Below are 25,638 nucleotides of genomic sequence, written 5' to 3'. Positions count from 1 at the left end.
CTAGTGGCTCCTTCCTGTAATCCTAGCTACTTAGGAGGCTGAGATCTAAGGATCATGGTTCAAAGCCAGCCTAGGCAAGAAAGGCTATGAGATTCGTTATCTCCAACTAGCTAGCAAAAGAAGCTAGAAGTGGAGCTGTAACTCAAAGTGGTAGAGCACTAGCCTTGAGCACTAAAGTTCAGGGACAGCACAGAGGCTGCCCCAGAACCTGGGGCAAAAAAAAAAAAAATCAGTAAATAGTGTTTTCATGTTATGATGTTTTAATAACCTTCTGACTCTCTCTCTCTCTCTCAGTCTCTCTCTCTCATTCTCTTTTTTTTGGGGGGGGTCCAGTTGAGGGGCCTGAACTCTGGGCCTGGGCACTGTCCCTCAGCTCTTCAGCTCAAGGCTAGCTCTCTATCACTTGAGCCACAGCACCACTTCCAGCTTTTTTCTTTTTTCTTATGTGGTGCTGAGGAATCGAACCCAGGGCCTCATGCATGCAAGGCAAGCGCTCTACCACTGAGCCACCTTCCCAGTCCCTCTCTCATTCGCTTTCTCTCCTCAGCATTAAAAAATAGGCATCTAGTGACTAAAATCATGGGGTAAATGAACACCTGAGTATTTAACGGCTACAGTCTGCAGCCAAGTCATTAGAAATCGTTAACACTTAAGTTGATCAATACTGGCAAAAACCAGTATTAAAAGTAGGCTTGAGTGGCTCAGAATCAGGGGCAACTTTGAATACAGCCGTGGTGGCAGGGAGTATATACATGGCTGACATTACTCACATAGAGTACTGAAGCATCATATTAGATAGATAGATTTGATTAAAAGTAGCTATGGGTGGAAAAGATTCTCCATCCATCACTACAAACAGGAAAAAAAAATTCACAGTCAAATGACAGGTGGGACCATTCTCTCTCAACACCTAGATTAAGGTCCCACAGCTATCAGGTCTTCATGCCTTTGACCTGTTTCTTGAGTCCAGCAGATGTATGAGAGGTGTCAGGCCAGCATTTACAAATACCAAGAAGGGGGGCTGGTCCTTCGTGGGTGGGTGTGGGTGGACAAAGGTAGAAAAGCCTGTCCCCAGTAGTCCTGTCATTCACATCCATGCACACAGTTTCATAATGACTTCATGGGTTGGGATTTCTGTTCCATCTTTTTTAATCAATAGGCTCTCTCGGGACATAGAATTCATTGCCTTCCAATTTGCTATGGTCAGCATTTCCTCTTCACATCTGGCATATTACTGAATGGATACATTCTAGCAGTGAGAGGGTGAGTTCTAGGGATGCTGTGTGGATCTCAGGCCATCTAGGGAGCTGGTCCTCCCACCACCTCTTCTCTGTTGATGCTAGTGTGTGTTCTTTGCAGACCCAGCACATAGCTAACTAGTACTTCTCCCCAGCTGCTGCTGCGGGTCACATTTTCAGCCTGTTACACAGACTTCTGGGCACGAAGCTGGCTCCTCGTCAGAAAGACTCACCACTTCTCGCTGTAATTTAAGCTCCCTTTCCCACAGCGGCTGGTAGGTAATATTGTGGACACATGATTTTCAGGGCAGGCAGGTGTGGTGTATTTTAAGCCGATGAGTCAAGACATAGTTATTGCTCATGAGGAGAGATGAGGCTCCCTGTTCCTTAGCTACCTTTACAGAATCTTTTTGGGCTGGCTAAATAGCACCAGACCTTTGCTACCTTGGTGTGAACTCCTTTCATTTACTCAAAGTGTCTTCACTCCGGTTGGTCCTGGGTTGACTTTTCTCTTTAATACTTCTTTAGCTGTTTGGTAGCTCAGAGAACAATTTAACTTATTTGCACATACACCAACGAACCATCCACACAAAAGGAGTATTAATCAAGATGAACGTTTGTAAAATTTTTGTACTTGATCTGTGATGGGTTCTGTTTATGGAACAAGTTGAGTCCTTGTTGCATTGCTCAGGCTGGATCTTGAATTCCTGGCCTTAAATGATCTTCCCGCCTCAGCTTCATTTTGTGCTGGGATTAGAGGTGTGCTCCACTAAACGTTTAATTGCTTCTTTTATCCAGTAACTTCACAGTGAAGTAAATCATTTCTCTCCCTCCCTCCATCCCTCCTTTCACATAGATTTGTCTGTCAGTGTTGTATCCACTCAGAGACATTGACTGAGTGCCCATGTGTGATAGTAAATGGCTCCTGGGAAGGTCACTATGGAGTGGGGCCTTGCTGCTTGTAGTGTAGGAGAAGCTGGGTGAAGTACTAGACTACGAAGGGATTCACTGAACAACAGTGGCCTGAAGAAGGGGCAGATGATTGTGCAAATGGAGATGTTCCCCAACTGAAGAAAGGGTAGGGTAAGGGAAGAAGGAACGTGGTATGGGTGCTATGGGAAGCACAGTAAGGAGATTAAAGCTCAAGTCAAGGGTGCTGCGTGCAGGGAGGCGTATGGGTAAAAAGAACGCGATTTTGACTGCGTCATGAAGCACTATACTCATGATTTAGATTTTTTTTTTCTTATTGGAATCGCTGGGTATTCTGGAATTGTTGTTTTTAACATAAAATTCAGATAATCTAAAATCCACTATTTTACTATACATAATATCCATTTGATCCTAATATATCCATTCACAAGTAGAACTTTTCCACTGTCTGATTTCAGAACCTTATTGGTGATTCCTTTATTTTCCCCTCTCTCTCAGACTCTGGCAACCACTATTGTACTTTTCTGTCTCTGCGAATTTACTGATTTCAGATATTTCATATACATGGAATCATACAAAGTATGGCCTTTTGTGTCTGGCGTTTTTCACTTAGCATAATGTTGCAAAATTCATCCATGTTTATTCTTTAAAAACTTTTTTTTCCCCAGTCCTGGGGCTTGAACTCAGGGCCTGGGTGCTGTTCTTGAGCTTCTTTTGCTCACGGCTAGTGCTCTACCACTTGAGCCACAGGGCCACTTTCAGATTTTTCTATGTACTTTATTGGAGAAAAGAATTTCACAGACTTTCAGGTCCAGGCTGGCTTTGAACTGTGATCCTCAGATCTCAGCCTCCCGAGTAGCTAAGGTTACAGGCCTGAGCCACTGGTACCAGTTCATTTTTTTTTTTTAACAGCTGACTAGTATTGTATGGATTCTTTATAAAAAAATCTGCTAATTGATTGACATTTGGGTGGTTTTCTCTTTTGGGGAATTGTGAATAATGTTACTATTCCTGTGCAAGTTTTTATGGGAACATATGTTTTAAATTTTCTTGATTATATACCTAAGGGTATAATTGCTGGGGTAATTCTTTGCTTAACTTTTTGAGAAACTGTAAGACTGTTTTCCAAGTCATTGGAGATTTTAAGAGTGATCAGAATAGATTCATATTTTAAAACATAAAGCACTTTAGTTGCTTTTTATATTTTTAGACTTAACTATTTTTACTGTCATGTTTTCTTAGTGCAGATCATCACACCTCACAGCCCTGAGATCTGTCTGGCTCTTTCAAGTTCTGTGGACATAATTATCATAAAGGAATCTGCATAGGATGGAACACAAAGCGGCAGTGTCAGGGCATTCCATCTTCCTGTATCATGTAGTATAAAAAATGAGTTTTCTTTTTTTTTTAAACAGAACCCTTGATTAAATTATAGGCTATTATTAGGGCATTTATTATACTTATAAACTGTACTTGGATTCCCTGTAATTTGTCATAATTAATGCAAGAGTTCAAGAGCAGAAAGCCGGGATCAGGTTGTGGCATGCCTTTCTCTTTTTGCAACACTGTGCTATCATTGGCCTTTTATTTATTTATTTCATTTTTATCTTTTTTGTGTGAGAGTACTTAAGATCAGTGTGTGTTTGTATGCATTTAAACAAACATTATCCTTTTTAGGAAAGAATTGCAATCCCTTGACTCATTGGAGCTTAAGGAGTCTAAGTAAGAAGTTAGGTGTCCCTGGCAAAAAGGTGAGATTTATTGATCAGTGAACGTTGAAATCTTGTGGAATTGAAATCTTGCCAAGGAAATCTTGTCAGTATATGTTTGGGATGTGCGCGTGTTATTGTTTTCATGCATGGTATGAGCTTGTTTTGTGCAAAAGGCTGGAAAAGAAACTTTGCCTTTTATGGTGATTTTTGTCATTTCTAGCTTTACTCTTTTTCTTTTTTTCCCCTCTGCCTCCCCTAGAATTATTTCCATTTTTTAAATCATTGCTGGAGTGTTGGGTTTGTAGGCTGTTAGTGCTGGGTTTTAATTTGTCAACATGGACATTCATTAAGTATAAAAGCTTTGAGATAGTACAAGGATCCAGGTACCAAACACATTATTATACTTCACTAGTCAGGAACTAGAATTCTTCCCAAGGGTTTTGAGGATGGAGGGACAGAGGAAGGGAGGCATTCAGGTTTATCTGGTTGCATGCCTGTGCATACTGTTTATTCCGTCCAGGCTGACACAGCATAGTGTAGGCCATCCTCTTCATTACCTGGATTTATAGCTGTAAACCTTACAGAATGGATGGAATGTGCTATCCTTGTTCAATCTAAGATTTAATATTCTTCTTTGCTGCTTTCTGTTCTGGAATTCCAAGACCACTTGTCTTCTGCCCTCTCTTTTCCCCCTGCCATTTAGAGAATCTTTTCCATTTGTTTCCTGTTGGCACAATATAGCACCAGTTAGAAATCCATGCTTCCTTGGTTTGGGTACATTCTGCACTGACTTGAGTGATGTGGGTTTCAGGATGTTCTGTTAAGCTCACTATACTCCATCTCCAAAATAACCAGCATACACCAGGACTAGAGGTGTGGCTCAAGTAGTAGAGTACCAGTAGAGCAAGCAAGCCAGTCACATTTGTGGCTGTGAATTCAAACCTCAGCATAACAAATAATAATATATTATTATTACTAATATTATTATTGCAACAACAATTACAAAATGATCTTTTTCCTTGGGACTAACAACCATCATAGTTGTTAGGAAGGCTTCAAAGACTGAGGAATGGAAGGAAGGTACATCTCTTCAAATGATCACATCCCTACTGGCTTTGCAGATGGAAAGACATAGTTGCTTTAGCTGAGTTGTAGCTGTAGAGGAAGGAAGAGCAGATAGAAGCCCTGTGATGTGTGGCACTGAAGATATTGCAGATTTGTAGTTACAACTTTACAGCCCTCATTCACTTGGCTTTAACTATGGAATTACACTTACTTTCTGTCTTTCCTTGGCCAGTAACAGTAGCATGAGTAATGTGTGGGTGACACATACTATGTGTCCCATTTGTTCAGATAGAGGAGCAACAGAAACAAGTCTGTATTACTTCTTTTTAGAAAGTCAGAGTGAAGATGTGGGTAATGTTGATGATGAGCTGTGCTCTAATTTTTCACAAGTTACCTGCGTTTAGGAATGCGTAAGACCCTAAATCCTACTTGTTCAGACGCAGACCTTCCTAGGCCTGCAACGAGAGACTCTACTCTGTAGATTTCACTTGTATTCCTCTCTGCTGCTTCTCAGTGTGTCAAGAAGTGGTTATTAGACTTGTTGGGTGCTGGCGGTTCACACTTGTAATCCTAGCTACTCAGGAGGCTGAGATCTGAGGATCATGGTTCAGTGCCAGCCTGGGCAAGAGAGTCTGTGACACTCAAGTTAACTGCCAGAAAACCAGAAGTGGAGCTGTGGCTCAAAGTGGTAGAGTGCTAGCCTTGAGCGAAAAAGCTAAGTGACAGAGCTCAGGCTCTGAGTTTAAGCTGACAAACCAAACAAACAAAAAAAGTGGTTAGTTAGACTGCCTGGTTTTATCTTTGTCACTTTCTCCTGGGGGAGGAGCTACCACCAGGAGAAAACAAATCTGGAGTTGTGGCCACCCTACGAAACATGCCCTGGAATTATTTTCAAGTGTTTGGTCTCAAACTGGGGCATAGAAGGTCTAGTTGAGGAAGGGGAGCGCTCAGTTCTCTTAACCCCTTTTTCAGAAGCATGTGTACATACACATTACAGGCAGTGCTGCTTTCATTCCATTTCAACTTCAGTGAAACTGAGGCCCTGCTTGGAATGGCTGAGGATCAGGTCCCACCTAGTGGTTGGCACTGTACTGATGCGCCCTGGCTCTTTGCCTTAGGAAGTAGGGCTACCTCATTTAAAAACTTGCCATTCTAAGTGTGAAAGAACTGGACTTGGATTTTTTTAAAAGTCCCCCTCCCTTATTCAATAGCTTAGGCTTAACCATACTTCAACAATGGGTGGCCTCCAAAATTCTGTGGCTTTCACGCAGAGATTCATTCCTGCACATCTCAGCTGTTCTGTCTGAGGATGACACTGTGCTCCTGGTTGTGTTTGTCCAGGACACAGGCTAAGGGAGCAGGAGCCCCTTGCTGGTACACTATAGCTCTCAGGACAAAGGGAACAAAGTGGGAACAGGCTCTGCCTCTGAGACCTTCACCTTGGCAGCAATAGTCACATCTGTTCCTGTTGCATTGACCCAAGGCTAATCACAAGGGAAATGAGGTTGACAGGCATGACCAGATCGCGGTGGGGAGAGGGGTTCTCTGAGCAACCGTGGTTATCAGCCCCTCCTGTGACTTGTATGCTGAAGAAGCCGTGTCCTTGGGTGGAGATGTGACCCAAATCAGATCTTGAGGCTTTGGGGACCCTTCTGCTGACCTGAACTTGGAAGTGAGAAAAACTTCTTTTCAAAGCCACAAGAGTATTCAAGCCTCTGAGCCCCTAGAGCCTTGTTGGTGGTTCTGTGGTAGTGAGGCTCAGACTTTGCAGAGGGCCATAGGCAATGTTTTCTAAGCTAAGAAAAATGAACAGACCTGCAGGTAAAAAACAGTTGCCTAGTGCTTAGGTAATTCTCCTATGAGAATGAAAGATCTTCGAAGTACATCTCTAAATTTGAGGATAATCTTATTTGATGTATTTGATGTTGTATGGTATTTTCACAATAAAAAGACCTTATTAATATAAGAAAAGAAAAAATCAAATATATCACAATTTAAAAAAATCTTATAAGGTGTCATTTTGAAAGGGTTCTTTGATACTTCTGTCAGGAGTACAAATGCTCTATTGATGGGAGCCAGATGGCATTTTTTCCCCCACCGAAACAAATCCAGTAAATCTTTCTTTTCAAAATCTTAGAGGAGAAAGCAACTTGGAAGTGTCAGTTGCATGAGATAGGAACATTCAGGAAGGGTGAGGCCTCTGGAAGGGAGCCAAGAGTTATCTGTCTATCCTCAATTGTGATGTCTGGTAACAATGATCAGGAGCCCTTTTCTGCTTCAGCTGTAGAATCCTGCATTTAACCAGCCAATAAATCTTCTCTTTAGAGTAAAAGCAAAACAAAAAAGATAAATGTTACCATTATTTAACAATCATAATTATGTTTACCAATTCTTAGAAGAGAAAGGAAAAAAAATGTCCTAAAACCAATTATGTACCTCAGTGGTCAGATGGGCTATTTCCAGATCTTTGAATATGCAGAATATTAATCCTAGCTGTTTTGGAGGTGGAGACTGAGGGAATCACAGTTTGAAGTCAACCAGGTCCTAAAAGTTCTTGAAATTGCATCTCATTCAGTGGCTAGGAGCAGTGATACATACCTATTATCACAGCTACAGATGAGGCACAATGGCTGGAAAGAAGTCTTGTATGACTGTTATCCTTGGCAACGTGGCCCAGATTGGCCTGAGAATAAGAGCCTACCTTGAGAATAATCAAAGCCCAAAGGGGCTGGAGGCATAGCTGGCATGCTGAGTACTTCTTAGCATGTATAAGGCCCTCAGTTTAATTCCTAATACCACCAAAGGAAGCAAAAGAAAGAAAGTAAGGGGAGGGGAGAGGGTTAAGAAGAGAGAGGAGGAAGAGAGAGAGAGAGACAGGAAAGAAAAGAAAGAAGGAAACAAAAAAAAGAGAAAGTTTAAAAAGTTTTCCTTGTGAGCTTAGTTTTTCAAAGAGGATCTCTCTGGAAAGTTGGCCCATACTTACTTTCCTGGCATATAGATTGGTGTGTGTGTGTATGTTTTCCTTTTCCCTCTTTCCCCTCCACCCAGCACTGTGACTCCCATGAAATTACGTGTTTCTAAAATAAGACTCACTGTCTTAGTGCTGTTATAATTGACTCTCTAATCAAAAGTAAGCAGAACCCAATGATATAAAAATAGAATTTCAGCTCCTATTTTCTAATCAAGTCCTCCAGTGGGATACCATATTTTTTTGTACAGAAGTGCTTTCTGTGCAAAAATGTTACCAGTGAAATGATTTCCTAAGCCAGCTGAATTTTGTTCTTTTTTTTTCCCCTACAGTCTTACATAGTAGCAGTCTCATGTGGTAATGATACCCTGTCATTACTGCTGTTCAGATGCTGTGGATGGCTTCCAGCAGGGAACATTGCTTGCTGCAGCTCTGAACCCTTCCTTACAGTCCAGCACAAGTCTGCACTCAACCAATGTGACCAGAAAAATCCCAATGTTCCTTGCTAGAGCCTGTTTCCTAACATTGGATGGATCCATACTGAACTTGCTCAGATATTTTAGATGAAAGTTAGGAGCAGGAAACCTAGAGCTACTGTGTTGTTGAATCCCATGGGCTCATTGATAGTGGTCTTTGCCATTATAAGCTTGGGTGATCATTTTTACCTCCAAAGTATGACATGTAAAAAGACACTATCCCAGGGTATCATCTTTTCAAAATGTTTTGTGTGCGAGAGAAACATGGCATCCTTCTAAGTGGAGACTCTTTTAGTTCTCTCATGGATGACTGCACTTGCAGTAGACTCATCCTTAAAGAAAGTATTTAAAACATACATTTCTACCTGTTTCTCAGGCTTGTAGGGCCACAAGTAAGCGGAAACCACTCATAATGGGAAGGAATGAACAGCTCATAGAGGAGATCCAAACTGTGTATAATTAACAGAAATAGGTGAACTTTTATGCTGCTTTCCTACCGTAAGATTTTGTTTTATGGTTTGTTGCTTTCTTTAGAGAACCCCATTGTACTTTTCTTCCATAGGCTTTACCATTCTGGATTCCTTTCTATCCTAGGATTTTGCTTTGGGATTATTAAGAGTTCTGTTGTTGCCATTGCCTTGTTTTTAGTATTTTTTAGCTTTAATGAGAAAGGCCAGTAGGACCCTCTGGCAATAGGATCAAGTTAGTACTTTTCCTTCCTTGGTACTCTTCTGTTCTTATTTCTGAGTTTTGAAAGTAGGGTCTTCAGATTCTAAGTGGCTCGTCTTCAAAGATGTATCTGCTTTCACAGTGAACTCTTGGCACTTAAAAGAGATTTTGATAACTTAAGGACCCTCTTACTTGTGGAAGTTTCTCCTAAGTGACTAGGTTACAAACATGAAAGCTCTTTCATAAAAGGCTCCCGGGCAGTTCCCAAAGTCTCTTGAAGAGAAGCTTACCTCATCTGAATGAGTGCATCTTTGACGGTTCCCTTGAGAACTGACCCAGAGACACAGGAAACAGGACCCAGTCTGGGGAAATGTGAAGAAGCTGGAAGAAGGTTCAAGGTACAGTGTCAGAAGCAGGATATGAAACACCTAACAGACCAAACAGGAAGCCCGCTCTGCTACCTGGTGTGAGAAGAGAACCAGCCTTCCAGAGCCCAGGTTCTCCTTCCTGTTTCAGATTTTACTAAGCTGCCTCTCAGAAGGTGAACCAAATACTGTGTATCATCAACTAGGTTTAAAACATGTCTTCTATTTATTGAAAATGATGCTATGATAAAACCCCAAGCTTTGCTTGTAATTGACAGTGCGCATGCTTTTCAAGGCAAAGACATTAATGTAAAACACTTTTGCTGGAATTCCTGGTGTGGTGGGGGAAACTGAGGAACATGAGATCTGTCATTGTGACTGTGGACAAACTTGCGCACTACCTATGGGAGGAAAGATAGGCAAGCAGGTGATTGGCTTTTGAACCATGGCTGTGAGTGGGCCTGGATGTCTGTAATGTTAACGCATTGCTGGAGCCTGGGAGAGGCATTGGAGACTTGGCAGGTGAACAGTGGGGGAAAAAAGCTGAAAGATATTTCTTGTATGCAAGCTCTACTAAAGCAATTCTGAATGCTACAGTGTTGGGTATTTCGACCTATAAAGTTACTTTAAATTCATGTAAAAATTATTGTTTTGGAGTTTTCATTTATTCTGCTTTTTGTGAAGAACGAAGGGGCAGGTCATGACGATGATTATGAAAAAACTCCCCCTAAGCCTGGCGCCAGTGGCTCACGCCTGTAATCCTAGCTACTCAGGAGACTGAGATCTGAAGATCGCGGTTCAAAGTCAGCCCAGGCAGGAAAAGTCCATGAGACTCTTACTTCCAATAAACCACTCAGAAAACCAGAAGTGGCGCTGTGGTTCAAGTGGTAGAGTGCTCACCTTGAGATGAACTGCTGAGGGACAGCATCCAGGCCCAGAGTTCAAGCCCCACGACCTACTGAAAAAAAAAAAAAATCATCCCCTTCTTGGACTGGGAATGTGGCTTAGTGGTAGATTGCTTGCCTAGTATGCATGAAGCCCTGGGTTTGATTCCTCAGTACTATATAAACAGAAACCGAAAGTGACACTGTGACTCAAGTGGTAGGGGCTAGCCTTGAGCAAAAGAAAGAAGCTTAAGGAGAGTGTGCAGGCTCGTGAGTTCAAGCTCCAGCACTGGCAAAATCAAAACAAAACAAAAAACCTTTGTTCCATAGGACATATCTTTGATTCCACAGAGGTTTTTTTGGGGGGGGTAGTGGGAGTCTGGTCATGGGGCCTGAACTCTGGGCCTGGGCGCTGTCCCTCAGCTCTTCAGCTCAAGGCTAGCGCTCTACCACTTGAGCCACAATGCCACTTCCGGCTTTTTCTTTTTGCTTATGTGGTCTGAGGAATTGAACCCAGGGCCTCAGGCATGCAGAGCAAGCGCTCTACCACTGAGCCACCTTCCCAGCCCCACCACAGAGTTTTTTTTAATGTTCCTACCTAATGTTAGTTTGTGCACATTCACACAGTGGAACTGCTCTTTCAGTAATACCAGCAAATTGCTTTTGACTACAAGCTCTTCTGTAGAACCTCTCTTCCTGTTTACTGGGATTTGGGATTCAAGATAATAGCTCTAAGGTAATGAGGGTACATGAAGAGTACAGCAGTGCCCCCTGAGCTCAGAATGATAAGTCTGGACAAGTGAATAAAAGGTTTTCTGCACATCTCAGAGACTGGTTTAAAGATCAGTAGAGACACTTGTTTATATTCATTAGAGTGGTCAGATTAGGTGGACAGCAAGTAAAATTCTTGGTTGAAGAATGAACTCAACAAATGATTATGAATTTATCAAGTGAAAAACTGGATGAGAATATGGAGGAGGCTATTTTTTTCTGTTCAGCTTCATGAGAAAGATTTAAAAATATCTCCCAGTGTTTGCCCTTCTGATCAGAGTCTAGGTTTTTCCCACCAAAGGCTGACATGATTGTCTTCATTCTGTCCAGTAGATCCAAGAGGAAGAGGAGAAGGCTGGGCTGGCTGTGCAGAGGATTTCAGTTCTTCCTTCAAGTACGAGTTGGGCAGCTACATCATAATAGCTATGATATTGCAGATAGAATTGGCCATTGCTAGTTTGCAGCACTGATGAGCTATTTTTTGGAAAGTTGCACATCGATTCATACCTCTGTATTCCCCAGACTGAAATACATAGTTATAGTTACCAGGAGCACACAGTGTCTGCCATCATCAGTGTCTGCCAGGAAGTAGTGCTAGGAAAGCGTGACTGTGTCATCAGAGGAAATGGTGCCTTGGGAATAAACATCTGGGGTGAGGAGGTGGCTGAACTTTATGTCATTCTATGAGTGGGTTTTGGGTTTTGTAAGGAAATGATACCATATAGAGCTTCTTCTCCGATGCTTTTTTTGAGTTGTAAACACGTCAGGGGGAAGTCTGACTCTAATTAGCTTCCAGCCCACCCTTTATCAAAACCTCTTCAAGATGTGTTTGTCCTTCCAAAGCTTTCTAATTTCAAAGGTGATATGTTTCTAGACCTTATTCCAGAGATTGGTGGCTGGTGTCCTACTAAAGCAGGTGTCCCGGGGTAGAAAAGGGTTTTCTTTCTTCTCTCTGTGATGAAGAATGAGTTGTTGGTTTTGGGTTTTTATTAAAATTATTATCAGTAATTTGTCCTGCTGGGCCACCAGTGAGCAGTTTGATGAGAATGCTCTCAAACTCAGAATGCACAGGATGTGGCACCTGCTACATCAAAGAAAGATTAACACGGGCAGAGGTCACTTTCTATCTTTTATAGAGATGGCCCTTGCCAGCATCGCCTGAGTATCCTGCTGTACACAGGGTTTGCATCTAAGAGATATCTCTGTTGTGAGAATAGATTGTGTTTTTAAGGTTGTTTGTTCCCCTCTTCCCTTGAACAGATATCAGTATTACCTGCAAGTCAAAAAGGATGTGCTGGAAGGGCGATTAAGGTGTAGCCTGGAACAGGTGATCCGGCTGGCGGGGTTAGCTGTGCAAGGTAAGGCGTTGTCATGACCGGCATGCTGTTTCATTGAGGTTCTTTGGGCCTCCAGCTTTACCTACCTGATCCCTCCCTAGGGCTCCCTTGTCATTTCAATGTATCTTAAAATCCATCAAGATGGGAGGTTAGAGGGTAAACAGTACTGAAATAACACTGCATCCGTGAATAAAGTTAGCAAAATAAAACTCACTTAAAAGCTGTTGAATAATAGGGGAGAAGAGGATGGGGGAAATGGAGAGTAAACAATGGGATCCACCTAATTAGAATAGTTTACACGATCAATTATTTGTTTGTTTGGTTTTTTTTTGTTTGTTTGGTTTTTTTTTTTTGGGGTCCGGTCGTGGGGCCTGAACTCTGGGCCTGGGCGCTGTCCCTCAGCTCTTCAGCTCAAGGCTAACGCTCTACCACTTGAGTCACAGCGCCACTTCCAGCTTTTTTCTTTTTTGCTTATGTGGTGCTGAGGAATCGAACCCAGGGCCTCAAGCATGCAAGGCAAGTGCTCTACCACTGAGCCACCTTCCAACACGATCAATTATTATACACTAGAAAAATGAATAGCAAGAGGGTAACATAGGTCTCTGGGGTTGGGAATGGGTACTAGAGGCCACTGGTAGGAGCACGGAGGGTGAAGAAAGGTGAATATTGTCAATATGTTTGATGTTCATGTGTGGAACTAGAACAATAAAGTATGTTGAAATTGATTTGGGAAATGGGGAAAGGGAATGAGGGAGCATATTGGAGAAGGTAAGATGGATTAAGATATAGGTATAGATGCATAGATGTATGCTTGAATGGACATGTCCTTTATAGGCTGTCAGAAAGAGCAACTCATTGATGCTAATCTTAAAATATGTATGGAAAATGATTAAAAAATTTAAAGAATGATATTTCCTAAGTTTTGTTGGTTGGAAAGCAGATTTCTCAAACTACCTGCTTTGGCAGTTAGTTTTAGTGGGAAATGGCAACTTTTTTTTTCTCTCCTGCTTTTAACTAAAACTGCATTTCTGAGTTTATGGATTGTTTTTTCAAAATTGTTCCACTTCACAATGTGGCCCTCATCTGTGTCTTGATGTTACTGTGTAACTGTCACATTGTCATGTACGATAACTTTAACCATTGTTTTATAATTCTAATACAAAGGGATACGCTTAAAATGCTGGAGTAAATGTGTCTTGTGTCCTGTCCTATTTATATTTATCAGACAGCTATTTTAAAACTTTCTGTACATTGTTATATTTAAGTACTTTTTATATATACATATTTGTTGCATGGTCACTTGCTTTTGGTCATAATACAGCAAGGAGATAGTGATAAAATTTAAAAGAAACTGGTTTCCCTTTCAGTCCTTATGTTTTGGAAAATCTAGCAAATGTCAAGTATTGAAATTGCTTTTTTTTCTCATCCCTCTCTCCCTTCCTTCACCTCCCTTCCCTTTTCTTTTTCCTTCTTCCTTTCCTTTCTCCATCCCCTCTACTTCCTTCCCTTTTTTCCCTTTCCTCCTCTTCCCTTTTCTCTCTTTTCTCCCTTTTCTCCCTTTCCTCCCTTTCCTCTCTTCCCTTCCTCCCCTTAACTGTTTTTTGAGACAGGGTCCCATTATATAGCACAAGTTGAGCTCAAACTTGTTATCCTTCTCCGTTAGTCTCCCAAATGGTGGGGTTACAGATCTATATCATCTTGCTCGACTCTAGCTATAAATCATTTTTTCTGAGAAACCTTATTGGGCTATTAGAAAGAGATACTGCAGAACTTTAAATTCTAGGGGAAGACAATGACTGATGGTTGAACTTGGAAATAGGTACAGTGAGTCACTTTGCTGTCTTTGAATGCCACACCCAGTTGGTGATGGATTATATGCTGCATTTGTTGGTCCATCTTTATACACTCAACCACTTCTTTACACTCACCATCTCTGTTTGTATGTCTTTTCTGTTACTCTATATCTTGCTACCTTACAAAACAGCTGAACCTATTTCTAGTGGGTGCTACATCTTATATAAAATCAAGGTTCAATGCAGGTTTGGGTTTTCTGTTAGAGCTAAGAAGCAAGATTTTATAATACACACACACACACACACACACATTGCCTTCGTGAATTCATTCTCCATGTTCTCCAACATAACCAAGCAAGATTTCATAACACACACACACACACACACACACACACACACACACACACACACACACATTGCCTTTGTGAATTCATTCTCCATGTTCTCCAACATACCATTGTGAGCTAAAAACAGGACAGAACAGAATTTCTGGCATCTTGCAACATGTGAAGTTGTTTAGGAGGTGTAAAGATTTTTGAGATTGTTTGCCAAGGGTGATTTACATTGGGAATTTCCAGCTGCAGATATACGAAAAGCTTTACAGATGGATTTAGCTCAACAATTCTTCAAATTAACCTTTTGAGATAAAAAGTCCCTTGGCAGATATTCTTAAGAAAGGAACCTGATACACATTCAACAACCAGATAAACACAGATTTGTTTTTCAATAGACTTTAGAAATTGCTTCCAGATTTCCCCATTCTTTTAAAAAAGAAAATTGTGTCATGGTGACCACCTGTTGATATTTCGTTGCTAGGTTAAGATGGTGACTGTATCAAACACACTATTTTTTATATAATAGTAGTGCAGAAAGGGGATGTAATAGAAGAAGAAATGGGATGACTGATTTGCCTTTCCATGTTTAGTTTCTTAAAATAACTCTTACCCTTCCTTTTCCGTGTCTTCTCAGCTGATTTTGGAGACTATCATCAGTTTGATTCTCAGGAATTCCTCCGAGAATATGTGCTGTTTCCAATGGTAAGTGTAATTTATATATCTTAATTGTCTATATTCTTTGGAAATTTAATTGTCTCCTTGGAAAATCTCAGAGAATTTTTGATGTTCCTTGGGGAAGAAAAAATGTCTACACATTCATAAAGTAGGGATGAATTTTATAAAACACTTTGTGAACATGCCTTTTCTCACTGCAAGTCACTTTTTGTGATTTTATTTTTTTTGTGCTGGGACTGGAGCTTGAACTCAGGCCTGAGTTTGTGTGTGTGTGTGTGTGTGTGTGTGTGTGTGTGTGTGTTTCTGTGTTTTCCCCCTCAAGGCTAGTACTCTACCACTTGAGCCACAGTGGTACTCTTTGGTGATTAACTGGGTATAAGAAGAGTCTCATGGATTTTCTGCCCAGGCTGGCTTTGAACCATGATTCTCAAATCTCAGCCTCCGGAGTGGCTTCAATTATAGGAATGAGCCACCAGTACCCAACTTTTTTATTCTAAAACATAAATTCTTGCCAATGTTTGGAATTCCCACTGATTTTTGTAGTTTGACTTTATAACCTGCAACTTTACTGAATTAATCATTTTTCATAGTTTTTTGGTAAAGTCTTTTGTTTTTTTTAAAAGTCAAATCATGTGATAATCAGACGTAATTTTATTTCTTCCTTTTCTACCAAACGCCTTCTTCTTCTTCTTCTTCTTTTTTTTTTGTGTGTGTGTGTCTCATTTCTTCTACCTTGGCTCCCACCTAGTTATTGTTTGCTTCTAGTGTTGAAGTTGAGATTTGAGAGTCGGGCTGGGTGCAGTGATACACAAATGTCACTACCAGATTTGAAGGGAATATCAAAGCCCAGGCTGGTCCAGGCATGAAATAAGAATCTACCTCAAAAATAAACCGGTGCCAAAAGTGACTGGAGACATGGCTCAAATGGAAGAGTGCCTCTTTAGTGAACATGTGGTCCTGAGTTCAATTCCTCGAACCAGGTTAAAAAAATAATGTGGTAGTAGGCATAACTTAAGTGGCAGAGTGCCCACCTAGCAAGTACAGGGCCCGGAGTGTAGTCTTCAGAATCAACTCCTGTCCCCTCCCCACTTTTGCGGCCCACACATTTCACCTCCCCCAAAATGAAATGCTGTTATTTCCAGCAACATAGAGAGAATCTAAGGGATGTTAGCTTAAGGAACTAAGCTAGGCAGAGACAGAGATGTTTCCTCATCTCACTTATATGTGAACTTTGAAAATGCAAACTCATGAAAGTACTGACTGGAGTGGTCATGGCCAGAGGCTAAGGACGCAGGCAGAGGGCAACAGAGTTTCAGTTAGACGAGTAGGTTCTGGTGACCCCTTGCACGGTGTGTGATGACTGCACGTAATCATTGCATGCATTCGCAAATTGCTCTGGGAAGATAAGAAATGTCCTCACCACAAAGCTATGGGAAGTATGGGAGCAGATGGACGTGCTCCTTCCCCTGTTTGCTCATTCCGACGGCAGATACACGTATCACACCAGACTTCATGAATATGTTGAGAAATTTACCCCCTCACCCTGAAGTGTGCAAACTCTTCCTTTTAGAACATACTGAGCTTGTTTGTACCCCAAACCTTGGTGTGTGGGGTTTTTCTGTTTGGAAATACGCTTTCCTGACCTTTGTGTGGTTGAAGTCTGGGTTCACATATCTGTTCCTCAATGAGGTCTTCCTTTTCTTCACCAGCCTGTCTATCTGGTACACCTTGACCATCAACCACCCCTTGTTAAATTACATGTGTGTGTGTACACGTGCATGTGGCGCATGCATGCATATGTACCTCTCTGTGCTTCGAGCTCCCTTAGTTTATGAAGTTATTCCTTCTCATTATTCAGTCAGGTAGGCATTATTTATTTTTGATGTTTGAAATGTCAGCTCTATCTACTGTTGTCAGGGATCCTGTGCTTTTTGTCCACTATTGTTGGACACATAGTTTGTGCTCACAGACATTTGTGGAAGGAATCTGTTTCTGGGTTGAATTGGGAGTGAAGCTAGATTTTTTTTGTTTTTGTGCTAGTCCTGGGCCTTGAACTCAGAGCCTGGGCACTGTCCCTGAGCTCTTTTGCTTAAAACTAGCAGTCTACCCCTTGAGCCACAGCTCCACTTTTGGCTTTTTTTGGTGATTAATTGGAGATGAGTCTGTTGGACTTCCTGTGCAAACTGGCTTTGAACTATGATCCTCAGATCTTAGCCTCCTGAGTAACTAGCATTGTAGACATGAACCACCGATGCCCCAGCAGGTTATTTTTTTTAAAAATTGTTATTATTAAGAGTTGTATAAAGGGGTTATAAGTCACTAAGGTTATGAGTGCAGTGCTTCTTACGCAATGTCATCCCTCCCTTCATTTTCCCTTCATTTTCTTCCTCCTGTCTCTACCCACAAGTAGGTTTTAACCTTTAAGGAATTTTTGCTTGTGGCTTAGTTGGTGGCTTTGGGGTAAAGGAGAAGGAGTTACCTTGAGTTAAGAATGAAAATATCTGAAAAGCTATGTAGGGAAGAGCTAAAACCAACTGAAGGTGCTGGCTCTGATCAGAAATCATAATCCTTCAACACTTCTGTTTTGTGATCATTTGTTTTGCCCAAAACACTGACCTGAGTAACTTAACACCCTGGGGGATGAAATTATACAAGAAATAGTGCACGTTCTCAAGGAGATTACCATGTGGTTGGGTAAGTAGGAAGTTTGCGAAATTGGAAAGCAAAACCCAGTGTAATAAAGTGCAATCAAGGTTTTCCAAGGGGAAGGGCCACATGTACTGGAGAGGATTAGGGAAGACTTAAAGACTAATGGGATACAAGTTGTGCCTTATAGGATGGGGAGATGGTAAGAGGCAAAAAAGAGAGGGAACAAGGTATGAGCCAGACAGAAAAACCACAGGTGGCCAGGTGTTTGGAAAGGAGTCGGCTGGACAGTCTGTCTGCCTGGCAGTTGTATGGAACATGGAAATTTTGAGGAGAGTTAGAACCCTTGATTCTTTTGAGGATTTTCAGTCCCTGGACTTTGAAAACTCCCAGATGAAGCAGTGAGACCATTTACAGCAGGAGCTCGGCTGAGAATATGTTGTGGTGATCGGAGCAGGAGACAGAATTCAGGCACTAGCAGTGAGACAAAAATATGGAAAGTAAACTCTATTCAGGAAGTAACATAGAGCACTCATATCTCATCAGTCGTGGCACCTCGGAGAAAGGGGAGGATTTGATGACAAAAGGCTTAAGGTCTTCATGTTTTGACAATGTGTGTCGTTTTTTACTTTTGAATATATTGGCTTAGCAGTCACAGCCACCGCGAAACCTCAGGGATGTTCATCAAGTGGATCATCCACTGAGTCCCAATAACTTGTTTCTTCCTGAAGTTGATCCTTCTCTTAAATTTCATGTTGGCTTTTGGCTGTGATTCTGCCCTTTCCATGACTGTGGCTTTGAATTGGAAAAAAAAATTATTTCCAAATGAAGCTGCCCACCCCAACCAGCAGAACCCTCTCTAGCTGAATTCTTTGGTCCACATGAAATACCAATTAATTTTTAGTTTAGTTTACTTCCTATATCAATGTGCACGATGGCAAAAAGCCAGCCTGTATGGGGAGTCTGGTCTCTGCCTGGGTTACGCATAACAATTTCTAGATAGCTTTGGACCCTCTCTTTGTGCAAATGAAGTGCTGAGTGAACTGAGCAATCTGAGAAGCAGATGAACACTGGTGCCCTGATGATCTTAGACCATCTACCTGTACATGGAGACCCTGGTCAGCAAGGTGACCTTCAGAGAGAAGGTCACTGCCATCTTCCTTCCTTGAGTCTGGAAATGGAAGTGTTGAGTTTCTGAGATAAGTTTGGAGTTACTATCCCTTTTAGCAAAGGAGATGAACTTCATTGATCTACAACTTACTTTGTTCTCCATAAATCCAGAAATAGAGCAAATCTTTTTCAAGAATCACTCTATGATGATTCTTACTTCCAAGTAAATAGCAGTAGTATGTACTGTGTTTTTTCTTTCTTTTTTTTTTGCCGGTCGTGTTGCTCACGCTGCAATTCCAGCAACGTCTATTTGTAGGCATTGACATCTTACTTAGCCCAGAAGTTCTTTACAGGATTTAGTGTCAATATGCTTGAGTCACTATCTGTGGGATGTTTACCTGCGTGCTCAGTGTGAGCTTCATCCTCAGGATTGTAGAGTGTGCACAGATTTGTCAGATGGAGTGGTTGATAATGGAGGATGGATTTGTTTGTTCCACTCCACTCTCATTCAAAAAGTCTTATCACATCGCCTGCACAGAAGAGACCTGGCTTGAGTGCTATTCAGAGAACTCAGAGGTGATTACTAGCCAGATTTATCTGTGGTTGTAGCAGGTTAAAGAGCAGTGTGGCTATCAAGGAGGTCCTTTCCATATCACAAATTTCCCAGGAGACTGGATCCTCTCTTTGCTCTGAGCCGATCAGCTTCTTACACAGCTTCAACCTCATAAAACTCACCATTGGGTAGGCAAGTACTGACTTTAGATCTAAAATAGCTCTCTCTCCTAGGGTAGGAAAGCCCAGATGTGAAGTTCCCAGCATCCCACAAAGCCTCAATGGCCAGCACTGATGATGAGGTGGCAGAGCTGGTTGCCCTCAGTGTGTGTCTGAGCTGAGAACATTCCCAGGCTGTGGGCTATACCCCTCTTTTCTCATCTCTGCTTACACAACCAACCCTGCCCTGCTGTGTTGTATCCTGAGTGTGTTGGGCTCTGTGGTCAGAAACTTCAAGCAGAGTTGCTGAATTGGTATGGTGCCCACATCCTGGCTGTGTCAGCCTTGGGAAAATTGTTGGCCTTTTTAAGCCTAAGTTTTCTCATCTAAGATGACTATAACAGAGATCATCTATCGGGGAGCATTGAAGAAGAAAAATGCTTGTGTTGTACCCAACTTGGAACTTGGTAAACTCCCATTAACTGTTTACCCAGTTGTCTTATTATTATTAACATGAAGTAAAGGAAGGGATGACGTTGTTCAAAAAGAAAACAAAAAACGAAATGTAGCTGGACACTGGTAGTTCATGCCTGTAATCCTAGCTATTCAGGAGGCTGAGATCTGAGGATCACAATTCAAAGCCAGCATGGGCAGGAAAGTCTGTGTGACTCTTATCTCCAGTGAACCACCAGAAATAGAGCTGTGGTTCAAAGTGGTAGAGTACTAGCCTTGAGCAAAAAGCTCAGGGACAGTGCCCAGGCTCTGAATTCAAGTCCCATGACTGCTCACCCCCCCCCCACCAAAAAGTACTTAATTACCTAACTTATAAAATAATAGCCCCTCTATAACATGTATTAATAGTAACAATAAAATGATTTTAAAAATAAATTAAAACATAAAAAGTATTAGCATGAGTTGAGTATTCTGCCTGTGTTATGCAAATATGACAGTGTATAGGTAACAATGCTACCTACATTTCCAAATGTAAATGTAAGCAGAGGACAGGCAAGAGATATAACTATGAACTACCATTGCATAATCAAAGCATCTTGTTAATGATGTGAAATATACATGCTGGATAGTGAGTTCAGCTCAGTGAACATGTATGGATCACTTCCTACATATTGAAACCTTACAAACACGGAAAGGGATTGTTGCCTTTGGGGTTCCTGCATTGTAATAGAGAAGTGTAGGCAAGGTTAAAGAATAAGGTGAGTATGCAAACAAGTATCTTAGGAAGGCAGGAGGAAGAATGTAGAGAAGGGACAGGAAAAACCTACCCTGTGATGACCAGTCCACTGAGCCCTGACCTAAAGGTTGGCATGACACTTAAAGTGGTGTCATAGGGCTGTGTTTTCTTCCAAGAATGGGTGGGCATGAGCATGAATAGACACATCAAAGCGAGGTGTTCATCCAAGGCCTGGAACCCTTGGGAGAGAAGGTGTAGAAGGGGAGGCTGAGTCGCACTGAGGGATGGGTGCAGATGGCAGGCCCAGCTGTTGACCTAATTGAGTAGGCTGTGGGGAGCCATGGAAAGTATGGGTTCTGCTTGGTTCCACCAGAGCTTTCAAAGGGAAGAATGCATTCCTTTGGTGGGAGGAGGGGACAAGGGGATGAATGGCTGTGTTTGATCTTACCAAGTAACTGAATTTGTCAAATGGCATTTCTTTAGCAGAGAAAAGAACAAAGTTAAGTCCACAGGGCGCTGCACAGGTGCGTGGCTGTGTGCAGGCATGCACGCTGTCATTTGTCACTCATTCAGGGCCACGCTGGCACGTCTCACGGGTGGGGCCCATACCTCGGGCTGCAGGCACATATGGAAGCTGTTGGGTTGAGTACAATAGCAGAGGGGGACCCTTGGGCTTTTGCTTTTAAGCGGTGGAAGTGGTGGTTTAATGGAGCCCTTTTTGATCTTCACTTACACCTTAGTTTATTCTGTTGCCACATGCCTTTCATTAGCTTTTCAAAATTAGCATCATGTTAATACTCCTACGTGGTAGAGAGGCATGCACCCAATATGTTTCTAAACTTCAGAATGCCTTTGTGATTTTACCAGATAAAGCTGAGAATATTGGCCTTATTTCCCATCATAGATGGCCAGCATCTCAGCAGAAGGCTTAGTAGGAAATTGTAAATGAATCAGTAAACCACAGAAATAAGAGCTCCTAATTCCCTCTGGCTTCTTAGAGGTCTATCAGATGTAGAATTAGTGGAACCTGTAGCAAGATAAAAGGTTTTGGGTATAGTCATATCCTCATTTTCTAGGTGTGTGTGTGTGTGTGCGCGCATGTGCGTGTGCGTGTGCGTGTGTGTGTGTGTGTGTGTACACGAGTAGCTATGATTACAAGGCATGAACCATAGGGTATACTCAGCTCTAGTGGGTTTTTCTCATTTTAATGTTCTAAGATGTGATGTGTCTTAGCAAATCTGAAGTGTCCACTTTAGGGGAATAACATTTCATTTATGATCAATGGTCACCTTGGAGGTATATCTCCATGTAAATAGCATTTTAGAAGCAAATCAATGAAGCTCTCTATGATTTCTGAGCTTATAACCAGCTGTTACCCTGCACCCACAATAGTATAAGCTGTCTTCATCAGGAGGTAGCTCAGAATCCCTTCTTCTGTTCTCTCCAAAGCCCAGGGGAAAAGATGCTCTCTGTGTTTACCTGTCCTGAGTTCCCCTGGCCAAGACATTAACTGGACTGCTGAACACTATTGTCTTAAAAATAAACCTTTGGATGTTTTCATTTTCATGACTACCACTGCCCAATAACATGAGAATGAACTTCATTCCTGCTTGTGTTTCTTCTTCTCCCCACATGTGGGTTTTTTGTTTGTTTATTTAAATAATAGATAGGTATGGATCAAAAGACTCAGTTTAATTTCTTCCTTCGCTCAATTCAGTCCCTGATCATTAAGAATATCTACGTACATACTAAAAACTTCTTTTGTTAAAACTACGTTTGAACCCAGATGCCATGGTTCATATGTAGAATTCTAGCTATTTGGGAGGCCGCAGTACTTCAAGGTTAGTCCTTATAAGAAGATCATGAGTCCCTGACCAATAAAAGACTGGCGTGTACCTGTCATTTCAGTAATGTGTGAGACATAAGTAGGAGAATCGCTGTTCAGATAGCTAGGGCATAAATGTGAGACCAACCCTATTCAAAACTAACAACAACAACAGAAAAAACTAAAGCTAAAAGACAGTAGTATGGCTGAAGTGGTAAAGCATCAGCCTACCAAGCACAAGGCCTTGAGTTCATATCCTAGTACCAGCCGAAAGAAAAACAAAAACACCAAAAGCCTGCATGTGAGGGGCATGGCAGATAGGGGGGGAAAAGTAATGGGAGCAGGGAGAGCTGTACTTGGGCCCTGAAGAATTTAAATGGGAACCCAAAATAGCATGTTGACATAACAAAGTGTTGTGAAGCACCAGAGTATATAACAGCAGACTTACATAACTGATAGTCCTGGACATTGCAGCTTATGATTCTGCAGGGTAGAGAGACAGGAAGTAAGGCCAAGCAGGGGAATGAAAGGAAGGAGGGATCTTGTAAAATTACTTCACAAGCAAGCCAGGTACTCATGGCTAACACCTGTTCTCACACCTATAATCCTACTAGTCAGGAGCCTGAGATCTGAGGATCACAGTTTGAAGCTAGCCTGGGCAGGAAAGTCTGTGAGACTCATCTCCAATTAGCCACCAAAACACCAAAAGTAGAGCTATGGTTCAAGTGGTGGAGCCCCAGCATTAAGTTAAAAAAAAAACACAAAAAAATAAACAACAACAACAACAAAAAACCCTCAGGGACAATGCCCAGGCCCAGAGTTCAGTACTGACACAAACATAAATAAAGACACAGTTTGCAAGCAAGTTCACAAATGCCATGAGACCCTCTGACCTAAATGATTTCTGTTCTTCTAGGATTTGGCCCTGGAAGAGGCTGTACTGGAGGAGCTGACCCAGAAGGTAGCCCAAGAGCACAAAGCTCACAGGTAGGGCAGGCAGAGGACAAGGTAACCAACGGGTCCTTTGCCCATGGGGCAGGAGCTCCAAGGGCATAGACAAGGATGTTTGCCCAGTCTCACCCTTGGCCTGCTCAACACCGTTTTGTTACTTCTAACATACAACTCTTACTTTGTTTCTTTTCTCTTCTTTTTTTTTTTTTATTTATCAGTTATGGGGCTTGAACTCAGGGCCTGTATACTCTCCCTGAGCTCTTTTTGCTCAAGGCTAGCGCTCTACCACTTTGAACCACAGCGCCACATCCAGTTTTCTGGTAGTTCGTTTTTTTTTTTTATTTATGAACTCAGGGCCTGTATACTCTCCCTGAGCTCTTTTTGCTCAAGGCTAGCGCTCTACCACTTTGAACCACAGCGCCACATCCAGTTTTCTGGTAGTTCGTTGGAGATAAAGAGTCTCAAGGATTTTCCTGCATGGATTGGTTTTGAACTTGGATCTCAGCCCTCTGAGTAGCTAGGATTACAGGAGTGAGTCACAGTGCCTGGCCAACTCTGATTTCTTTCTGAGGCAGGAGTGTGGGGATGTGAAAACGAAACCCCTTTTAATCTCTCCTTTCTTCTCTGCCTGTCTCTCCTCCTTCCCCTTCCTTCCCTCCTTTCCATACCTCCTTCCATTTCTTTCTCATCTTCCATCCTTCCTTCTTGGCTTTTCCTTCCATCCCAATTTTACTTTCCCTTCCTTTCTTTCTCCTTTTCTTCTTATTCCTTCTCCTCCTTCCCAGAAAGCCCACAAAAAAGTAGAGTTGTTAGTTGGGACAGTTTCATTCTTTGAACTTCCCTGTAAGGCTTGTGGTATCTGGGAGCTCAGGGCTGCTTCACACTTGAGTGTGGAGACCCTGCTGGTGAGGCTGAGTGGGAAGGTGAAGATGACGAGGGAAAGGGAGGAAGATATTAACTGAAGGAGGCATCAAGTGGGTATCAGGACCATTTGGAGCTGTTGTGGAACAGTAGACAACAAGCATTTTTTCCTTCCAAACTCAGAGAACTTGGGCAGTCAAGCTGTTTTATCCTGTGTACTTGACTCTTAAAATATCCTCAAATAAACCCAAATATACTTAAAAAAAACCCAAAACAACAAAAAAACCCAAAAACTCAGGGCCTGCATGCCATTCTTTAGCTTTTTTTGATCAAGGCTGGCATTATCTACCACTTGAGCTACTTCTGGCTCTTTGGTGGTTAATTAGAGATAAGAGTATCACAGACTTTTCTTTCTGGGCTGACTTTGAACTGTGATCCTCCAAATCTCAGCCATCTGAGTAGCTAAGATTATAGGTATGATCCACCAGCACCAGCTTTACATTTTTTTTTAATGGTGGAAATGTTTCCCAGTTGGAAACAAAACAAAACATAAAGGAGACACCACCATAATTTACAGGAATGTCTGGAATCATTGTTTAGTGTTTTAAGGACTGTGGCTCTTCATTAGATGCTTTGACTGCCCCTCATTATTTCATGCTAAGTAGCTAAGGCTACTAGTGAACGTGTTAATGAATTACTTAGTAATGTGTTATACCCTCAGTTGGCTAATGATTGCTTTTCCCAGAAGCTAGAGTGAAACCACAGCTCTGGAATTTGCCATCAGGAGGGTAGGGTCTTCCACTGGCTTTCTTGCCCTTAACCATTTTCTCCTTTGATGCTATTTTGGTTGTAGTGGAATCTTGCCAGCAGAAGCTGAGCTAATGTACATCAATGAAGTGGAACGATTGGATGGATTTGGACAGGAAATCTTCCCTGTGAAGGTAATATGCTGGGCCCTATCTGTTCTTCAGTCTCTCAAACAACACAGCATTCTGAAAGCCAGCCCTGATTACAGAGGGCCAGGGTGGTTTAACATGAGGACTATCACAGCATCAGTTGACACTTATACCTTGGTCAAAAAGTACTTTCACTTAGCTCACAGATTTTAAAGTTTTCCATGGTCTTCA

General features: G+C 41.9%; 1 protein-coding gene across 1 annotated transcript in view; it reads left to right on the top strand.

Annotated features, from left to right (window-relative positions):
• Ptpn14 (protein tyrosine phosphatase, non-receptor type 14) overlaps positions 1–25,638 on the top strand; it is a 94,609-nt gene that overhangs the window by 26,768 nt on the left and 42,203 nt on the right. The window contains exons 3-6 of the mRNA XM_013014964.1: positions 12,339–12,436; positions 15,178–15,245; positions 23,616–23,686; positions 25,365–25,452. Coding sequence (XP_012870418.1) covers positions 12,339–12,436; positions 15,178–15,245; positions 23,616–23,686; positions 25,365–25,452 — 325 coding nt within the window. The remainder of the gene's footprint in view (positions 1–12,338; positions 12,437–15,177; positions 15,246–23,615; positions 23,687–25,364; positions 25,453–25,638) is intronic.

The sequence above is a fragment of the Dipodomys ordii genome, unplaced genomic scaffold (genome assembly GCF_000151885.1).
Source record: "Dipodomys ordii isolate 6190 unplaced genomic scaffold, Dord_2.0 Scaffold26, whole genome shotgun sequence".
In the NCBI taxonomy this organism is placed as follows: domain Eukaryota; kingdom Metazoa; phylum Chordata; class Mammalia; order Rodentia; family Heteromyidae; genus Dipodomys; species Dipodomys ordii.
Note: the sequence above shows the minus strand (reverse complement) of the source record. Positions and strands in the feature narration are given on the sequence as shown.